The 18,697-nt window shown below is 41.3% G+C and overlaps 1 protein-coding gene across 2 annotated transcripts in view; it reads left to right on the plus strand.

The window, feature by feature from the left end:
• The first annotated feature begins 300 nt into the window (after window positions 1-300).
• Window positions 301-18,697, plus strand: part of SPIDR (scaffold protein involved in DNA repair) — a 195,886-nt gene continuing 177,489 nt past the window's right edge. For both annotated transcript variants that reach the window (XR_013184102.1, XM_077185375.1), the window contains exons 1-5: window positions 301-429; window positions 7,224-7,379; window positions 8,286-8,364; window positions 9,871-10,056; window positions 12,641-12,798. Coding sequence is in view for 1 of the 2 variants with exons in the window: in XM_077185375.1 (XP_077041490.1) it covers window positions 409-429; window positions 7,224-7,379; window positions 8,286-8,364; window positions 9,871-10,056; window positions 12,641-12,798 (600 nt within the window). In the remaining variant the exon portion in view is untranslated. The remainder of the gene's footprint in view (window positions 430-7,223; window positions 7,380-8,285; window positions 8,365-9,870; window positions 10,057-12,640; window positions 12,799-18,697) is intronic.

Below are 18,697 nucleotides of genomic sequence, written 5' to 3' on the forward strand. Positions count from 1 at the left end.
TGTAGAGGCGAAACCCAGGCTGAAAAACTTCTCAGGGAAGGGCAGAGCTCACACGTCGCTCTCCACACCATGCCCTCAAAATTCAGCCCGTGCCCCGGGCAGAGAACAAACGGCCCAGTTCACGGCAGCCCCCTCGGGAAATGCCCGCCAGCTCCGCAGGGCTTCCGCACCACCCGGGACCACCGGGGCAACCGGGGCCACCAGCCCGCCCCCAGCGCGCGCGCACCGCGCCCCTCCTTCGCGGGAGCCCCGCCCTGCTTCTACGTCACCCCTGCTCTGCCCAATCAGAAGCCGCAGCTCCGGCGGCGCCAAAGCTGCAAAGGGCGGGCGCGGGCCGGGGGTTCCCTCGGCCCCGCCCCCGGTGCTCCCCCGCCACGTGACCGGGGACGCGGCGCCGCGCCGGGGGCGATGCCCGGCGGGAAGGGGAAGGTACCGGCGGCCGCGGCGGGACGGGAGGAGAAGGGGCTCGGCCGGGCCGGTGAATGCTCCTTGGCCGGGCTGGTCAATGCTCCCGGGCCGCCCCGTAGGGCCGAGCCGTGGCGTTCCCCGCGGCGGCCTTGCCGTGCGCCCTGGCCGCCGGCCAGCCGCGCCTCCCGGCCCCGCTGCGAGGGGCGCGGGGGTGGCTGGTGGTGTTGGCGGCGGCGGTAGAGCAGCAGTCGCTGCCGCGCTGTGCCCTCGCTGCCCGTTCATATCCGGCTCCAAGGCGGTGCTTGTGCTGGGGACCCGCCACGCTGGAACGCGGGGCGGGAGCCCGGGCCCTTCCCGCGGTGCTGGTGTGCGCGGTTGCGCAACACTAACAGTGAGATCCACCGTGGCACAGCTGCACCGGGGGGAGCGGCGAGCCCGGCCTGCTCACTTGGCCGGCGGGGAAAAAGTGCAGGGAGAGTAAAACTTGAGAGGAAAAGAGAATTGTGGGAATTGGCCGGGATTGGTACTGTTTTGAGCAGCTTCGCTTTCTTGTCTGGGAGCGGAGGGAGGAGAAGCGCCCCGTGCTGCTTTTCTATCCCTTTCCTTTGGTATTTGCTTGGTCCATTGGATGTTCCCCGCAGAGGAGCAATTGGGATGTGCTGGCTCTGATTGTCCGTGCTTAGGCTAATATTGATGTACTGCTGGAAGAGGGACTGCAAGAGTTGTTTGACATACAGAGCTGACATATTACGGATCTGGTTCCTAGAGAATTTTGTCTATACTGGTGTGCACATTCAACTGCTTTTTAAGTATAAGCCCATTTAAAAGAAATTTTAATGGAAGAAAATGTCAACAGCTCTCAAACTACTAAAAAAAAGCTTTAAAATAACCTACTATACTTCACATAAATTAACTTGTATATTGACACTACACATGGTTTCTTCTGGAAGGTTTTGCATTCTTGCCTAGTGAGAAAATGCACACTTAACTGAAACAGGATTTAACCAACTCTTGTTGCAATGTGGTAACAGCCTGTGATAATAGTAACTCCTTTTGCTGACAAAGATAATGTTCCTTGATGAATGAAAACTTATACTGTTCAAGGGGAAATAGAGCACTTGCTGGCTATTAATTAAATTGATTAAAACCCATGCTAACCTGTGACGTAACAAAAATGTGTGATACTGTTATTGTATCCTAAACATTTTGGATAACTTAATTTTCTGTAAGCTTTTCTAAAATACTTCTGCTTTAACTGCTTTCATAGATTGCAGATTTCTCTCCAGCTACTTGGCACTAGTTGTTAATACAAAGTATACTTCGATAATCTTATTCCATGAGAGTTGGTTTTTTCCAATGTAAGCATATAGTAATTTATATTCTTGCTTAAAAAAGGACGTGTAGGTTAAAAAAATCCTGACATTCAAATGGTAATCTTATATATGTCAGTGTAAGTCATTGAGGATAGTCTTTTATCTAGTGTAGTAAAAATCATGAGCACCAAGAATGGTTTTGAAAGAATGTTTTAAAAATTTTGGTCTCACACATCAATAGCAATGGGAAAATTATTTTAAGATTTTAATTTGGTTTTAGTATTTCTTTGCCACAAGACTAGAAGGAGGTATGGTATGGCAGGTTATCACTGACTGTGATTGTACGGTATAATTTTTTTATGAATGATTACAACTTGATGAGGACCTTTCTAGGGACCACACATGTTCTTGTGAGTCATCTTTGGAAAATATGCATACTGATTTTCACAGGAGTAAAAAAATAATCTTCACTGGAAAAAAATACAAATCATTACTTTAAGTGTGTATTTGAATGCTCACTTGAGAGTTTAAAATGCAAGGATGTTTTCATATTAAATTAGAACTTTACTTTTTATCTAGGCACTAAATACAGTAGTTACACTTTTAAGAACTCAGTATCATGAATATGGTGCTTTGCTGAAAGTGAGGTGCTTGTCAAATTCAGTTTTATACTCTCTTGAAGTTGGAGTTTTGAAGGCCAACACAAGCTGAAGTGTTAGTTAGGAGTATTTTCATGTGAAACTGATGAGAACAAAGGTGAAAGATGAGGATGGCTGTTGGTCAATGTTGGATATTTACATACTTTTATGTGATTGGTCCCATCAGTTTTTTTTTTAAAAATATGAAAAGTCTCTGTCGACTAGAGCTATGATTTTCAATACTTTTTCATTCTACTCTGTCCAGGAAGACTGTACCAGTTGTATTTGAATAATTCTGACTGATGTTTAAGTTGCGTGACTAATTTTTGGATTTGGAAGCCAGTAGCAGGAGGAGTTCATGTAGTGAAATGGTTTATCACTAGTTTTCTCCTTCAGCTTATGTTGCTTTTTGTGTAAGAGTAGGTGATGTGTCAAAGAAATGCCACTTGCATATGAGGTAGATAATATACTGGGTCATGTGTTCCTAGGGGCTCTTCCTGTGGTTTTTGAAGTAGCCCCAAAGTGGGATTGTCTGAAGTGTAAAGGGTGTGTAGTGAGTAGTCTTTGAGCATATGGTCCCAGTGACTTTATACAGAGTGTTTCTGGGTAACAAGTCTTGGACATAAGTAACCTCACAGATTGGTTGAGTGGAGATGTTCTAGATAGGAACATCTATTTAAAAGTCAAATCCAACACTCCAGCCCCATACTTGCAGTAGTCTGTTGTAAAATCCTTATGCATTTTCATGGTTTTTTCAGAGTCTGCCTCCCTTTTCCTCACACCTGCACCCATGTAGGCTAACTTACCTTTATCTCACTGGAAATAACTAAAGGAGTAATGCGATAAGGTTGCTTGCAGTGCCCTTTATGAGGAGGGCTTGGACCTAATTCCACTAATGCCCACAGGAGTAACTCAAATTTTTTTCCACTCATTTAGAAGGAACTGCTCCAGAGACAAAATGCAATGCTTTTAAGAACAGAGGTCAAGGCAATTTGTATATGAGACAGCCATCCTAGCCTTCCCCTTTTTAACTCAAAATTTCAGAGGTCATATTTTGGCTTCTGACACCTCACACAATTTACAAGGTTTGTTGTCTGACTCTGTTTTGTAATAAATCTTGATTTTGTGATGTTCATGCAGGTCTACATGCTATAGCACTTTTGAGCCTGATTCAGTGATTTATTTTTTTTTAATTCCAATACCTTGTTTCTAGACACTTCATGCATTCCTTTAATAAATTACACAAGTTATTTTTTATATGCCCCGTTTTTATTTCAGATTGAAAGAAAAGTTTATTAACCTTGTGACTCAAGATTAAAAGAACTCACAGTTGTTGCTGCATTTCTTTGGGGGCAGCACAGCCTTCAGATTAGCTTAATTATAAATATTTACTCCTGAGAATTAAGTTTCTTAAAATGTTAGTTTCTCTGCAGCCGTGAAGCAGGCTGGAGCAGAAGCAAAGAGCCTTTAAAACTTGCCACTTCTGCATGCCAGCAGATGTATTGCTGTGACAGAAGTCCTTGGACACCATCCCTCTGTGCCAAGGTGGCTTTGCAGGGGAAGGATGACAGTGCTGTCCCCAACATTGGCACTGTTCCCATGGTGTCTGAAGGCAAAGAGCCCAACAGAGGCCCTGCAGGCTGCTGGCCCTCTCAGTAACTGTGGATTGAAGGTCTAGGTCCAGTTTCTTGAATTCACATCAAATATTTATATGGAGAGATTTAAATTGACAGGGAGTTTGGGATCCGGTAATTTGGCTCTGGAGGGTTTTTTTGTGGGGGTGTTGTTGTTTTGTTCCCAGTTTTTTAAGACAATTTAGAATGTGGGAAATGGTGACAAGGTATTTGTATTAAAAATCTGGAACTCAAAGCCACTGCTGTCAGTATCAGCAACCATAAGTCCTTCTCTTTTGTTTTCTTCCAAGTGGAGTCTGCCAGAATTTGCAGTAGCTGAGGAGTATCTCATGTAAAAGGTGTATTTCTTTACTTCCTTGGTTTGGGACTTTGGGGACTGTTTTCTCAGTGCTTGTAGTGGTTATAAATTTCTGTGTGGTGGTAGCAGAAACTCAGATTTTCTTGAATCTGTGGAGCAGGATGCATGGTGAAACAAAGAGCTAATTAACCAGAACTGTCCACAGTACTGATGGTTCTTCAGGTTGTAAATAAGCTGCCATGGTGTCAAACAGCTGCTGGACTGGTTCCACTGATCCTTGTATCCTTTCTTGTGCTGTTGCACCAGCTGTAGATAACAAGTGCTTCTTTCCAAAGAAGTTTTCTGTCAGTTTGGTTCATCGTTGCTGTGTCTGCACACAGAGTCTGGTGAGTTCCAAGTGCTCAGAGAGAAGGGGAAGAGGGGGCCCCAGTTGTTTCTGGTTTGTCAAGGAACCACCTGCCCTGAGACAGCTCTGTAGTGCTGCTCTGAAAACCTGAGCAGCCTTGCCTTTAGTCAGGCTAAGGAAGTGCAGGGTTAAATAAAACTATTCTGCTGTTAAGTTATCAATTATGAAAAGTCTTCTTGCCTGTCACAGCCATGACTGTCTTGTACACTGAATTTCAGTTGTGTAAAAGTCACTTCCAATGCAACTTCAGATTGCACTCTAAATAGAAATGTAGCCATCTAAGCATAAACCTAACTATTTGTTCTACTCAGTTTGCTTTTTTAACCTTGTCACCTGTGAGCACATCCTTTCTATTTGTACCCTAACCCTTCTTACTTAGGGAGAGGGAGTTTACATGTAGCCTTTATCCTGCTGATTTTTATATGGCATCCCCTTCCCAAATCTTGGCAATTGTGCAGCAGTGGCTGTGTATCAGCTGCCACATTCTGCTGTTCATCCCCTGCCTCTTATGTCACATTCTTTCCTTCCTGTGTTGGTATTAGACAGCACTGAGAAGTTGAGGTTTGCTGTCTGTCAGCAAATGTCCTGATTTTAAGAATAGCATGAATGAGAAGCTTAACAAGGAGTAACTCCCTAGTTCTATGTTTGTTAAGCTTGCTAACAATGGAAGTATATTACAAAGCTTGCTTCAGGCAACTCTTTGTGCATGCAATTATGTGCACTTATTTTCACTTATTTGCAACTGTTTCTGCTTTTAACTGACCATCAGAAGTGGTGCCCTGTAAACCTGCTTGCAAGCTACGGTGCTGCTGTTGGCACAGATGTGTTCCTCAAAACTGGAGCATCCCATTCAAGAAATAAGCTTTAGATGAGCTGTATGTGATGCTGTAAGTCTTTGTCTGCAAAATATATCTCGCAAAATCTTCTAGAAGCTACAAAACCAGGCATATAAGCAAGACTCCCAGCACTGGCTAAGGTTAAAAACCATCAGAAGCATTTGCCAAGAGGACAACCCAGTGCAGAGGTTCCTGTCTAAGCACTTTGGAAATCAAGAGCATCTTCACTGGGAGGGAAGCAGTGTTTAAATTCTCTCTGTGTCGTAATGTTAACCTTTCTTGTTAAACTACCTGACATCGTGTCCTTGCCAAAACGCTGTTGATTCCGGATTTAATACCACGTCAGATTCAAGATTGTACCTTTCATATATCTGTGGGAGTAGTTATGGGGACAGTTTGACTTTGGTGATAATGAGTAGCTGCTTTGAGGTGTAAATACCCCTGGCAGTTTTAGAAGAGGCTCTTAGCAGGGTCAGTTATCTTACCATGCACAGCAGGACTGTGACTGGAGGGGTGAAGTAAGATGCTGCTCACTGTCTGCTTTTGGGAACTGCTTGTTTCATTCTCAAGAGCACTGAAAAAACCCTATGGAAAACAAATATGCATTGCCATTTGCAAAAGTGCCAAATGCTTGTGCTCTCAGGCATGTGGTGTGATTCTTGGGTCTGTGCAGGACCAAGAGTTGGGCTTCTGTGATGCTTGTGGGTCCCTTCCAACTCAGAATATTTATTCTATGATTCCACTTTGTTTTTTGTTGTGCATATGTTTGACATGTATGTTACAGTCCTGATTGACCAGCCTGGCAGAAAATGTGTGAGCTGGTTAACTTAACTTTGGAGTAATAATTATTTATACATAGGAATTGGAGTTGCTTGAGAGAAGTTATATCAGAAGACAGATGTAGTTAGATGATACAGTCAGTGCTTTCTGATAAATTTCACCAGCACAGTAGGATAAGATGATTATCGTGCTCAAGTTCAATTTCTATGTGCAGACTGGTGTTGAATCTGAGAGATAGCTTTGGATGTGATAACAGGCAATTCTCTCATCTTCAGCTATTTTCAGATGTTACAATCTCTTGCATGATATTAGCACTGGATGCTAATCCTCTTTCATGACTTATCTAATGCTCCAAATGATTTCTGGCATCCTTTGTAAGGGGAAGGCAACATTTTTAGTGGGGAAATGGTTGTGGAAATAAGTGTAATTCTTACAGCTGAAAGAGCCTGGGGTGGGTTTTTTTTTGGTTGATTAGTTATTTTTAATGGTGAACTGTATAGTGATACCTAGTGTGACCTTCTGCATAAACAAAATTAAAGCACATTAAATATATGACTTTGAAGGCTTTATTTAGTTAAAGTGTATTTTAGTGAGCTGTTCCTGTGTAACATAATATTTTCAGCTTCACTGAGCAGCTATCAGGTATTATGAGACGTAATTTAGACCAACAGAAAGTGTATTTATCAAAAACTTAATTTACCCCTGACCTTGGTGATGGTGTTATTATTTAGAGCTGCATAAAAGATGCTTGCAAATGTTTGAGACTTTTTTTTTCCTGAACTCATTACAAATTGGAATTTGTTTGTAAACATCCAGAAAATACTAGTGGCAATCTAGAGTAAGTAAATTTAACTTGAAATTGATTATCTCTACGCTGTGTTTTTAATGGCTTTGTTTTTCCTTTCTCTAGCGGAAGAGACTTTGGAATGCAGACCGCACACCATTCCCAGATGAGACACCCGTAGGTCTGAAAAAATCAAATGTCAGGACATCAGTGTCTGCTTCTTCGATTTCCAATGCGTGGCTTAGGTGTGGGGATGGTTTTGAGAGCACTTCAGTGCTGGAGGTAAAATGCTGCCTTAGTGGTGTAACAAAGAGATGCGAACTGACAGTGAATTTCCATGCTTGAGTGAATAATAAGATGTTGCCTTTTCTTTTGGTGTTGTTTCCAAACTAACAGCATGTTGTTGCAACTGTCAAAATAGACAGAAAATGGAAAGCACAGTTACATAAGGACATTGTCTTAACTTGTTAGTGTAACTTGGGGAGCATATGTTAATATGTTGTGTTCTAGATAGCACTCATCACTTAGAAAAATTCAGTAATACACTGAAGGATGCAAAAATAATTTCATATTTGTGATGAAGTACTACATTTCCTAAAAAAATACGGAACAAAAATGCAGTAGTTTGCACCTCAGGATTTTTTGCTAGACCTAAAGAATGTGTTTGTAATAGTGAATTAAGTGTAGAAAATCCTGCTCGATCAGCCAGATCTGAATGAAAATTATTTTGTGCTGACCCAAGCTGCTTTTTTGTTTCTTCTTCTGGTACTGAGCAGTCATAGTGTTGCATATCTTATGGGATATAGTAAAATCAGAGACAGGGCAACCAAGTTAATTCTTTATGTAACTTTTCAAGAGGACACACGCTTTATCAAGCATGTTGTTACTGCCCACTTTTGACATTTTAGTGATGAAAATACTGGCTCCTGTTCTTCTCAAGGTCACATGTGATTTCTGTCATAGTCATAGAAAGTTTGCATTTTCCAAATCTATGAAAATTCAGATTTTATGATACTATTCTCATGCTTTAATACTTCATTATATTACAGTCTTGTAAAAGATTTTAAATTTAATTTGAAATTGGTCTGCTAAGCTTTGGTAGGTGAGTAACAGCTTTAAATATATTGATACATGTTAAAATTATTTTTAATGTCCTAGTGATTAAATCTCTGTCTCTTTTTAATATAGTCCCAGAGGCCTTCTACTAAGAAATCCAGGATTAAGAAGCGTCTTGGATCACTGTTAACATCTGCTGAAAGTGCATCTAGTATGTTTTGATTATTTCATGTTAACATTGTCAGACTATTGTTACTTTATTTTGTTCTGTATTGGGGTAGAAGTTGGCTCGAAGTGCTGGTCGCTTTCTTCTTCTCTTTCTGTAATTAGAAGCTAATTTTGATAAGACACACAATCTCTCACTGTTGTGGTGGGGCTCATCCATTCACCCAGAATGTGCCAGAAATTTATTCTGCAAAGCTGCAGGCACTCAGCTATTGCTTTTGGAAAGGTGAAAGAAGCATCACTAATTCTGTATATGGTGTGTATTATAAAAAAAGGGACGGGATATTTAAATGCTTCACATTTCATTAGGAGGGAATGAAAAATAGCCCTTAGCTGTATAGATTGAAAGTGAGATTATTCTGGCATCTTCTCGACAGACAAGCAGGCATGAGAGAGCACATATTTTGTAAATATGAGCAATAGGTAGAAAAACAGTTTTATCAACTTCCCGCTTTTACAATCTTCTGTATGCCTCCATGTTGCTTTAAATTTGCATTGAAAAAAAAGAACTCTAGTCAGAATAAAGAGGAGGAGGACTTACTGACTCTTTCTAGTTTTTTCCATTTTTTTGAGCACAGAGGAAAGGAAAGAAAGAGGGGGTGGTATTTTTCAGGCTCTATTTCTGCTTGCTCCAGCAGCTGTGCTGTTTCCGTTGGATGTAAGTAGGTGACCTACTGGGCACTTTTTTTTACCTTTTGGGGTTCTAGCTTTTCTAGATTTCTAAGAAGAACCTCTCTGTTGCAGGAGGAGATGTGGTGGCATTTTACTCTTCTAGGCTCTTCTGCTTAATTCCAAACCCCCAGAAATTATCTAAATTCCCATTTACTTATAATGTTTTAGTAGTGGTAGGAAGTGGAAAATTCTGCCTTCTTATTTCTGTATACTCCATGCTAAGCATGAATCCTTTTCTCCTTGCTTTTATGATTAAAAATAATGCAGAAAAGTATTTTGAATTAAAATGTCTTCAAAAACACATGAGGTATTCCTTGCAACTTCTGAGAAGTTTTGTTTTTTTTCCTGAAAAAACTGAAAGAGAAAACTGAAGAGTAATCTCTAGTGATGGAATACTTTTATTCCTTTGTTACTTGTTGGATGAAGTCAGAGAGCTCCCAAACCCAGAATTCTAAGGACAGTCTTTCTTTGAAGCACTCAGCATTTTACAAGGATACATGTGGAGGAGTGTTAGGACTGTGTGTAGGGGGACTAAATGTCAGACAGTCATGACTTGTCCTCACACTGCTGAAGGACACAGTTGTAGCCTCATTGTATAAAATGAAGTGTTAGCATTTATTGTGGAGAGCTAAACTGAAAATAACGTATGTATGAATAAAAAATACATGTGAGTTAATGCTTCAGTATTAATCTCTGATGCCTAGTAACAGAATTTATAATTTTACCCTTTAAAAATAGTACAGTTTAATTTTTAATACTTTTAAATTTAACAAAACTGTGTTTCTGTAGCAGTCTAACACTTTGCAATGCTTTTTCATAGGAGCTGCTGCTGCTGAAAGCTCTAAGGAAGCTGAGGACATAACATGGACCTCTAGTGGCAGTGATTTTTCAGATGATGGAAATAAAACATTGATTCCAAGGTTGGACAGCAAAAAAAGTGACACTTCCAAAACAGAGGACTTTCCTAGCGGATGTGATTTATTGTTAGAGGACAAAAGTAGTGAAGGTAAGTTCAAATGCAAGACTTAACAAGAAACCTTCTGTCAATTTCAGGTGCTGTAATGAAAATATTCTTGAGGTCATTCTGACAAAATGACATGATCCATTCCTATTTTGGTTAGATCAGTTGGAGTGGTTTGTTTTTTTTGGGTTTTTTGGTTTTTTGGTTTTTTTTTTTCATACATTTCATCTGGGTATAGAGTAAGCTTTTAGTATAAATTATGTACAAAAACTTTAAACTTTGGAGTAAAGGAACACAGTTTTGTGCATCTGCTGATTAGATATGGCAGGCTTTGCAGCTGCAGATAGCATCATCTTGTGTGCCATCTATTTTCATTTCAGAGCACAGTCTTCCTTGCTTCCCCTGTTAGCTGCACTATGTGAACAGCCATGAGTTTAGTTCTTAGAACTTCCTTTCTAATTCATGGACCAGGATATGACAGAGGGGAGAGAAATTGATTAAAAAGTGCAGCTGAAGACAGAAAAATCATATGCTCTATTATAGAAGTTAATTGGGATAATGTATAAGTTGCATTAGAACTTGTTAGGAAGACTTTACAATGTAAAACAAGTTAGGTTAACTTTGTAGTACTTCAGTTAGATCTGAAATATTACAGTTAGACTGGATCCTGGATGTCTGGCAAAGCATTCAAATGCTGCTGTGAGCTGAGCAAATAGATTGACTTCTTGTTTTGTGCGTGACACTGGTGAAATATGCTCCGTAGATGTAAAACAAAAATGCAAAATCTTCCTCCTTTCATCTGTATAACAGTGTCATTGGCATATCTGATGGCTATCTTTGTAATTCCTAGTAATTTTCTTCTTTTAGAAAAGGAAAGACTGTTCATTTTCTAAACTGCAATCTGTTGCTGAATAAAAATTTTTCTAACCTACCATTAATATAATTCACTTATCCCCTGAAAGTATATCCTGCAGGCTTTAATCTTCCTTTTTTTTTAAGAGACAGTATTTTTATGCTTATAAGATAGCAAAATTTGGTTTCTCTGTGTAATTGAAGAAACCCTGATGTGTTACGTATCTGCTTGAAGGTTACTGATAAAATCCAATAATTGTCATGTTTTTCTTCTAAACCCAAAAATATCCTGAAAACAGTGGGCAGTAAAAGAACTGTAATTTCTATGTTTTTGAAGTAACCATGATATACACTAATTTTAGTATTGTACTCAGGGTGCCTCTATGTGTGTGTGCATATATAGGTACAGTTGTAGGTGTGGTGACAGTAGGGAGAAAGTATTTTTTAGAGATGTTCCCTTTCATGTGAAGTTCACTTTGAGTGTTGGTACTTCCGTGTGACAAGATAAAACGGATTGCCTTGTATTTCATCAAGTAATTTATTCCGTTGTCACACAGCTTCAAATGAAACCTCTTTGCTCTACTTGCTTGCTGATGTCTGTGTTTAAAATTTCTGATGAAGCTTCCTCATAGTCAGAAACAGAAATGCATTTGTGCGTGTAAAAGGTGGCAGCACTATAGCTGTGTGACTTCAGAGTCTGAAAGGTCAATGTAGGAACTAGTATTTAGATTACAGTAGCACTGCCAAGTACAGAAGGTACTGTTACAGTTCCATGGATATGTTCAGATGCCTGGAGCATGGTGCAGGTGCCTTCTCTCTCTGCTGCCTCTCCCCTGTACATGACTATTCCAGTGTTAGAAATATGACATTTACAAAATCAAAAAGCAGCCCCCCAAAATCTTTCATTCCTTCTCCTTCGAACATGCTCATTTATGCAAAACACATTGAAATTATCTCTCTCAGTACCTTGTGATGTTTGGACCTAAAGGATTGTGAGGGTGCTACTGCAGCTCAAGTCTCCATGCCCTTCAGTAAATCCTTGGAGTTACAAATGGACTTTTGGAGTTGCATTAAATACTACATGGTCCTGATGGTGGTGGAAAAAAGTTCTGCATTTCTGTTGGCATCTCTTTTATTGCCATTGCATTGTGGGTTTGTTTGGGCTTTTTTATTTGTTATTTTTTACCTCCATCTTTCCTTATTCCTGTTTCTATTGATTTGCCCTCAACAGTTCTCTCTTTGATGTGCTTAGAGATTTGATTTGCAGACCTGTATATTGAGGCATGGTGTTTTAGGAGGTGACCATTTCAACTAGCTTTTTTGTTCTTTTGTGAGGGTTACCACTGATAGCAGATGTTGACATTGTTTAAGGCATTTGCTTAGAACAGTTAATTCTGAACAAGTACATGTGGAAAATCCAATGAAGCTGGGCAAAAAAAAAACCCTAACTAAACCATGGAAAAATTATTAATAACTAAACTAAAGAGAACACCCTACCTGCCTGTGCAGTTAAACGTACCACCTCTTTGCAGACAGGACTTTGAAATATTTTTTTATGTATGTAATTTTTATCCTTCCTCACAGAACACATTTGGCTAGTAGGATTTAGATTTTTGTGAGACACAAAACACTTAAACATAAAGATCAGTTGAACATAGTTAAAAAATAATGTTGCAATTCTTCCCCCAAGTTCAGGATAGCTGTAGTATTACTCTGACTTTGTACTTATGAGAGATGGTGATTAAGAAAAACTCTTTTTACCCATCTTCTATTTTAGATGAATTGAAGCTTATTGACTGGGAGAAGGATACTGATTCCACCGATCAGTGCGATGGGTCAGAAAAAGAGGACAGCTCAGTAGAGATATCAGACTCAGACTCTTGCACAAATACTAATTCTCTGCCTGTCAAAGAGGAAAATGATGAGCTTTGTAAGGTGAGAAATTGTTCCAAGCTTAAGAAAAAAAAAGCTGCTGCTATAATTATGGAATGTATTCATGTTTGTTTGCATTTGAATTGGGGTAGTGTGAGGATTTTGCTTACTTTATCTTTTCAGTAGGAATTCTGTGCACAAGAATTTCAAGGCATTTTCTTTGACTGCCAAACCTCAAAACCAAGCAGTGCCCCTCCCACAGAGCTTGGCAGTGTGATCACTGAATCACAGGATGGCTGAGGTGGGAAGGCACCTCTGGAGAGTGCCTAGTCAAACCCCTCTGCTCACATCTGGGCAGCTGAAGCTGGCTGTTCACGGCTGTGTCAGCTTTCGTTTTGAGTATTTCCAAGGGCAGAGACTCCACAAGTTCTCTGGGCAACATGTGCCAGTGCTTGGTCACTCTTGCAGTGAAGCAGCTTATTCTTATATTAAAATTGAATTTCCTGTATGTCAGTGTGTGTGCAAAAAGTCATCAGGTGGGTGGGTTTCCCACCAGAGATGATCATCTGGACTCTGTACAGTCCCTGGTTGCTTGTGACGAGTTGGTGCCCAAATTTCCTGTAGTGTGGTGGGTGAGAGACCATTTCCTATTTCTCTTTAGTACCTTGAGACTGTGACTATCTAAAAACTCAGGTGTTGGGAATAGAGCATGATGGGGTAAAGGACTACGTGTAGGACTCCCTTTTCAGTGATGAGGATTGCAGAGCTCCAGAAAGGGAAAGCAGTGAGAATGGAATATTGCTGGCTAAGATATGGTAGCTTTTTTTTTTAAACTGCAGAAAATGCAAGTTTATCTCTAAAGCGTTCTGTGTCAGCTATAGATCTTTATTTAGTATCTTACAGTGAACTGACATGTTTAGTTGTGAAAGTGAAAAGACTTGAGATGTGATGGTACTAGGCCGAAGTAACATTTGAAATGTGCTGCTCAGGGTCACTGTCCCTGGAAGTGTTCAAGCAAAGACTGGACATGGCACTTAGTGCCGTGGTGTAGTTGACGTGGTGGTGGTGTTTGTTCAGAGGTTGGGTTCGGTGACCTCAGAGGTCTTTTCCAGTCTTAGTGATCCTGTCACTGTGATTTACCCTCTCTCTGGTGCGGGGGGCTGGTGCCGCACCAGGGAGCCCCGCGCCGGCAGCACTCCCCGGAATGTGGGGGAGAAGCCCCAGGCGGGGCGGGCAGAGCGGAGGGGCCGGGCTGTGACCCCCAGAGGGGCAGCCGGGGGAAGGAGAAGGGGCAGCGCTGGCCTGGCAGCCGGCGAACATCGGCCCGAGGAGGTGCGGCTGTGGGAGCGGATCCGCCGGGGATCGCTGCTGGAGCAGGCCGGCAGAGGGCACCGCAGGCCCGGGAACCTCGGCCGGCGGGGCCACGGGCCGGGCTGTCAGCGAAGCGGATTGAAACTTATTGAAACTCGTTTATGTTTCGATTCTGTATGAAAATGCTCGCGAGTGAGTGTGACAGGGAGTCCTGCTCACACAGGAGGGAGAGCAGCCTCCAGTTTCCCCGGAATCCGCCCCATGGCAGGGTGCTGCTGCCTTGCCGGGGCCGCAGGGTGGGTGGGACGCTGCTCTGTCCGTGGCCCCTCACCACAAGGAGGACATTGAGGGGCTGGGGCGAGTCCAGGGAAGGGCAGCGGAGCTGGGGAAGGGTCTGGAGCACAGGTGTGATGAGGAGGAGCAGCTGAGAGCAGGGGGTGTTCAGTCCGGAGAACAGCTCACTGGAGACCTCATCACTCTACAACCCCCTGAAAGGAGGCTGTAGCCAGGTGGGGTCGGAGTCTTCTCCCAGGCGACAAGTGAGGGGACAAAAGAAATTAGCCTCAAGCTGTGCCGAGGGAGGCTCAGATTGGACACCAGGAAGAATTTATGCATGGAAAGAGTGATCAGGCATTGGAAAGAGCTGCCCAGGAAGGTGGTGGAGTCACCATCCCTGAAGGTGTTTAAGGAAAGACTGGATGTGGCACTAGTGCCATGGTCTAGTTGAACGTGGTGTTTGGTCATAGGTTGGACTTGATGATCTTGGAATCTTTTCCAGCCTAATTGATTCTGTGATTCTGTGAAGCAGCGGGTCTGGCTGTGGCAACATGTATGACCTGGCACTCATCAGGCTCTTGTGGGTGTCAGTCCCACTCTAGCAGCTGTAGCTTAGAGTTCAGCAAGGGTTAGTCAAGTGTTTTCAAGTTTTGAAGAAGTTATTTTATATTGCCTAAATCCCAGGCTGCAGCATCAGAAGAGGCTGCATGGTCTGCATAAAGCTGTGAAAACAGAATTGAGATTTATGCCACTGGTAAAAGTTGTCCTGTTTTTATTACACCAGCATGACTTAGCCCAGTGTACATGGAAAGTTGGATAAACATTATGAGACACATTCATGTTAATGACGCTCATGAGAGGATTTTTTGGGATGCAACCATACTGTAATAAAAAATTTTTAAATCTAACCAGAATAGTTATGCTAGTACAAAACATGTGGGTACATTGGGAAACAGACTGTCCCAACAGATTTCCTCTTCCCCCATCTCAGCTGGAGTAGCACCCTGGGAATTTTGCTGGGTGGTCACCCTCAGCAGAAAACTTTCTTCTGGGAATTCAGTGTATGCAGGAGGGTAAATCCCCAGTGATTGCTCTGCCTGCTGCAGTCTTTGTTTTGCTTTACTTGGGATATGCTCTTTTCCAAGGGAAAAACTGCTAGGAAAAAACTGCAGGCAAGCCGAGAGGTTTCCAAGACAGAATAGAAAGCACTGTTCACTATAGGAGGTCATTTGCTGTATGAGTATTCTTTAAAAAGGCCTGTTAATTTTGTGGCCTAGTTCATGGTGAGGGAAGGAAAAAAAAAGCCAAATGTTGATATATCATCATTTTTGTGGTATTTACTAAATATCTAGAATCTAATGGAGTGTGTGGATAATCAAAAGACCATGAAATTTCTTTTACGCCACTTCAAAATATGCCAAATACCAAGAAGTTCTGGAGGTTTAGGATTACTGCCAAAATATCTTTATGGTAGTATTTACTCTTGGTAGGAGTGTATTATGTTTCTACTGGGAAATTTCTTCCCCTACTCCTTTATATACTAATATATCTAATTTTAAAATTACTTCTATTCGGTGATATTAACTGCATAGAAAAGCTTCACATACTGTTTTGGTTGGAAGATAAGACTCTTGCTTATCTCTAGGCTGTAAAGCTGCAGTCACGACTCAGTTTATGTTCCAAGTCCCTGTGCTGTGTCTTTCCTATCAACTATCCACTTCTGATGTGTAAAGCTGCTTGATAGTGGATAATGAGGAAGGCAAGTTGAAGCTGGCCTTGTGGTAACAGCTAATTTTTGTCTTCAGAATTTTTGAAGGAAGCATGTGCAAGATATGACAAGACCATGCTTTACTTTCCTTTAGCTATTTTTAGGCGATGAGGGGGTTATTTTATGTTAGCTTTCATTTGACCTGTAAGTGGTTGCATTTTTGCTTACGATGCTGCAGGACAAAGATCTGACAAGGTGACCCCAGATGGTTCTATTCTTTCTATTCTTACAGTTCCTTCATTTCCAGTTACCAGTGGTGGATACCTAGAGAACTTTTTTCTTGGAGAACATGATACTAAAATAAAGATTAACCATTAATGTTAGTTTTTCAGCATACATGTTTTCCAAAAGAGTGCCATGTAATCACTTCAAAATTTAAAAACTCCCTATTTTTATGCACTGGTAGTGACTACTTTTTGCCAAACTTGTCTAGAGACTTTGTCTTGTGAGCTAAGTTCCATATTTTGTAGGAACTGCTTATCTATGAATTATTTTAAACTTATAAATATTTAAATGCTAGGAAATAAATAAAAATGTGTGCTCCTGTGGGTAAATTCCTCTCTCCTTCCATACTACCTCTGAATCTGGGAGCTTTCTCTGGCTCTGTGCATCAGGTGGCATCATCTTCCCTACTTGAACCCTTCCTCAAAACACTTAATCCCTTAAAGTAGGCCAGCATTTGTATGGAGTATATAATTTTGGTACCTTACAAGAGTATGGCCTTTTCTTTGTGCCCTCCCTGGTAAATCCACTTTATTAGTTTCTGATGGGTACCCAGATTTGCTTGCTTTACATGGGGAGCAAGTGAGGTTTATTCCAGAATGGTGTGAGGAATTAGTCTTATATACTTGCTATGTAGCATAAATGAAGCTTAACTGGTTACAGCAGATCCTCTTTATTTGCACAGCACACTAATAAGTGCAGTAGACACTTTTCTGCTGATTTTAACTTCTGGTTTGGGTGAAAATTTATCAAAAAGTCACATGATTAAGAGCTTGTTCCCTTTTAATCTTAGAACCATAGAATGGTTTGGCTTGGAAGGAAAATTAAAGATCATCCAGTTTCAAGCCCCTGACATAGCCATCACCTTTCACTAGACCAGGTTGCTTAAAGTTCCATCCAACCTGGCCTTGAACACTTTCAGAGGTAGTACACCCACAGCTTCTCGAGGCAACTTTTTCCAGTGTCTCACCACCTTCAGATTTTCTCCCTAATATCTAAAGGTGCTCTCATTCAATTTAAAGCCATTCCCCCTTGCCCTGCTGCTACAAGACCTTGTAAGAAGTCCCTCTCCAGCTCTCTCTCATAGGCACCTGGTAGGGACTGGAATACATAGAGAGTGGTAATATCCCCAAACTATTATGCTGAATGAGAACAGACAACTGAAAAAGAGATTTGCCATGTGTTGTGTTTCAAAGCTCTTTAATAAATCCCTGCCACATTCTCAGCTCTCTATTGTTCTGCAGTCTGTGTGCCCTGACAGTGGATGAGCTGATGTGATGCTGAATAATGTGCAAAAACTATTTTAATGTTGTGCAAAAGGTTTATTTTGGGGTTTTCCCTGAGTGAAGAACGCAGGGAAAGAAGTCCTTCCTGCATGGATATGTGTAGGTCTGTGTCTCTTACCTGAGACCTTCTGATCTTTCAAATTAAGGTTCATTCAGCTGTTTAGTTTGTGGATTTATTACTGTCTTAACCTGCCTCCTAAAAAAAAAGCCCTCAAAACAAATTCTGTCCTTCTGTGGCATTACATTGGAGGGGATTCAACATACTTAATGAAATTCTGAAGAGGTCACTCAAAAGATGAACAGGCCAAGGTTTGCTGTTATTTCTGGACTTGCTTTTGTGTCCTGGCTTTCTTGATCCATTATAATGGTAATTATAACTAACATTGGCTTGGTAATTAGAATCGAGTCTAGAACTATGGTTGTGTAACAGAATTTAAAACAGGTTATCTCATGGTAGGGAATCATTATTATGGCAAATGGAATTTGTGCCATCCTGTCAGACTGATGACTTAACAAGGATAAAGGATGATGATATGACTGTGTTATTGCAAGCACTTACTTTTGTCAGTTCATTACTGAAGGAAGTGTATATACAAAATACCCACAAACTTCCATCTTTTTTTTTTCTAAATGTAATTTATGCAATAATTCAGGTTGGAAGCAATTTCCAGATTTCTCCAATTCAACCTGCACAAGACAGTCTCAGATACAAGGCAGACAAGGTTGCTTAGGGCTTTATCTAGTTGGGTCCCAGAAAACTTGAATGATGAAGGCAGCATAACCTATCTGGGCAGCATCCTTCTTCCTCCCCTGTGTCTCTTCTCTTTGTCTTTCCAAAAACAGCAACCTTATATTTCTGGGTAGAACTGGGCTCTTCAGCTGGGCCTTTTAGGCAAGACCTACAAGTCAGCAGATTGCAAGTCAGTAGTGGTACAGAAACAGGCATTCATGCCTGCAAAGTGAAAGGAATTATACTTGAATGATCAGAGAAAATGAACCTGTGCACCAGCTGCTTTCTGCTGCATCCTGGCTGCAGGGATGTCTCTGCATCTTCTGATGCAGGAATCAAGCCTTGAAGCTTTTTTCCTTAGTCACAGAC

Source organism: Agelaius phoeniceus, chromosome 1 (assembly GCF_051311805.1).
Source record: "Agelaius phoeniceus isolate bAgePho1 chromosome 1, bAgePho1.hap1, whole genome shotgun sequence".
Classification (NCBI taxonomy): Eukaryota; Metazoa; Chordata; class Aves; order Passeriformes; family Icteridae; genus Agelaius; species Agelaius phoeniceus.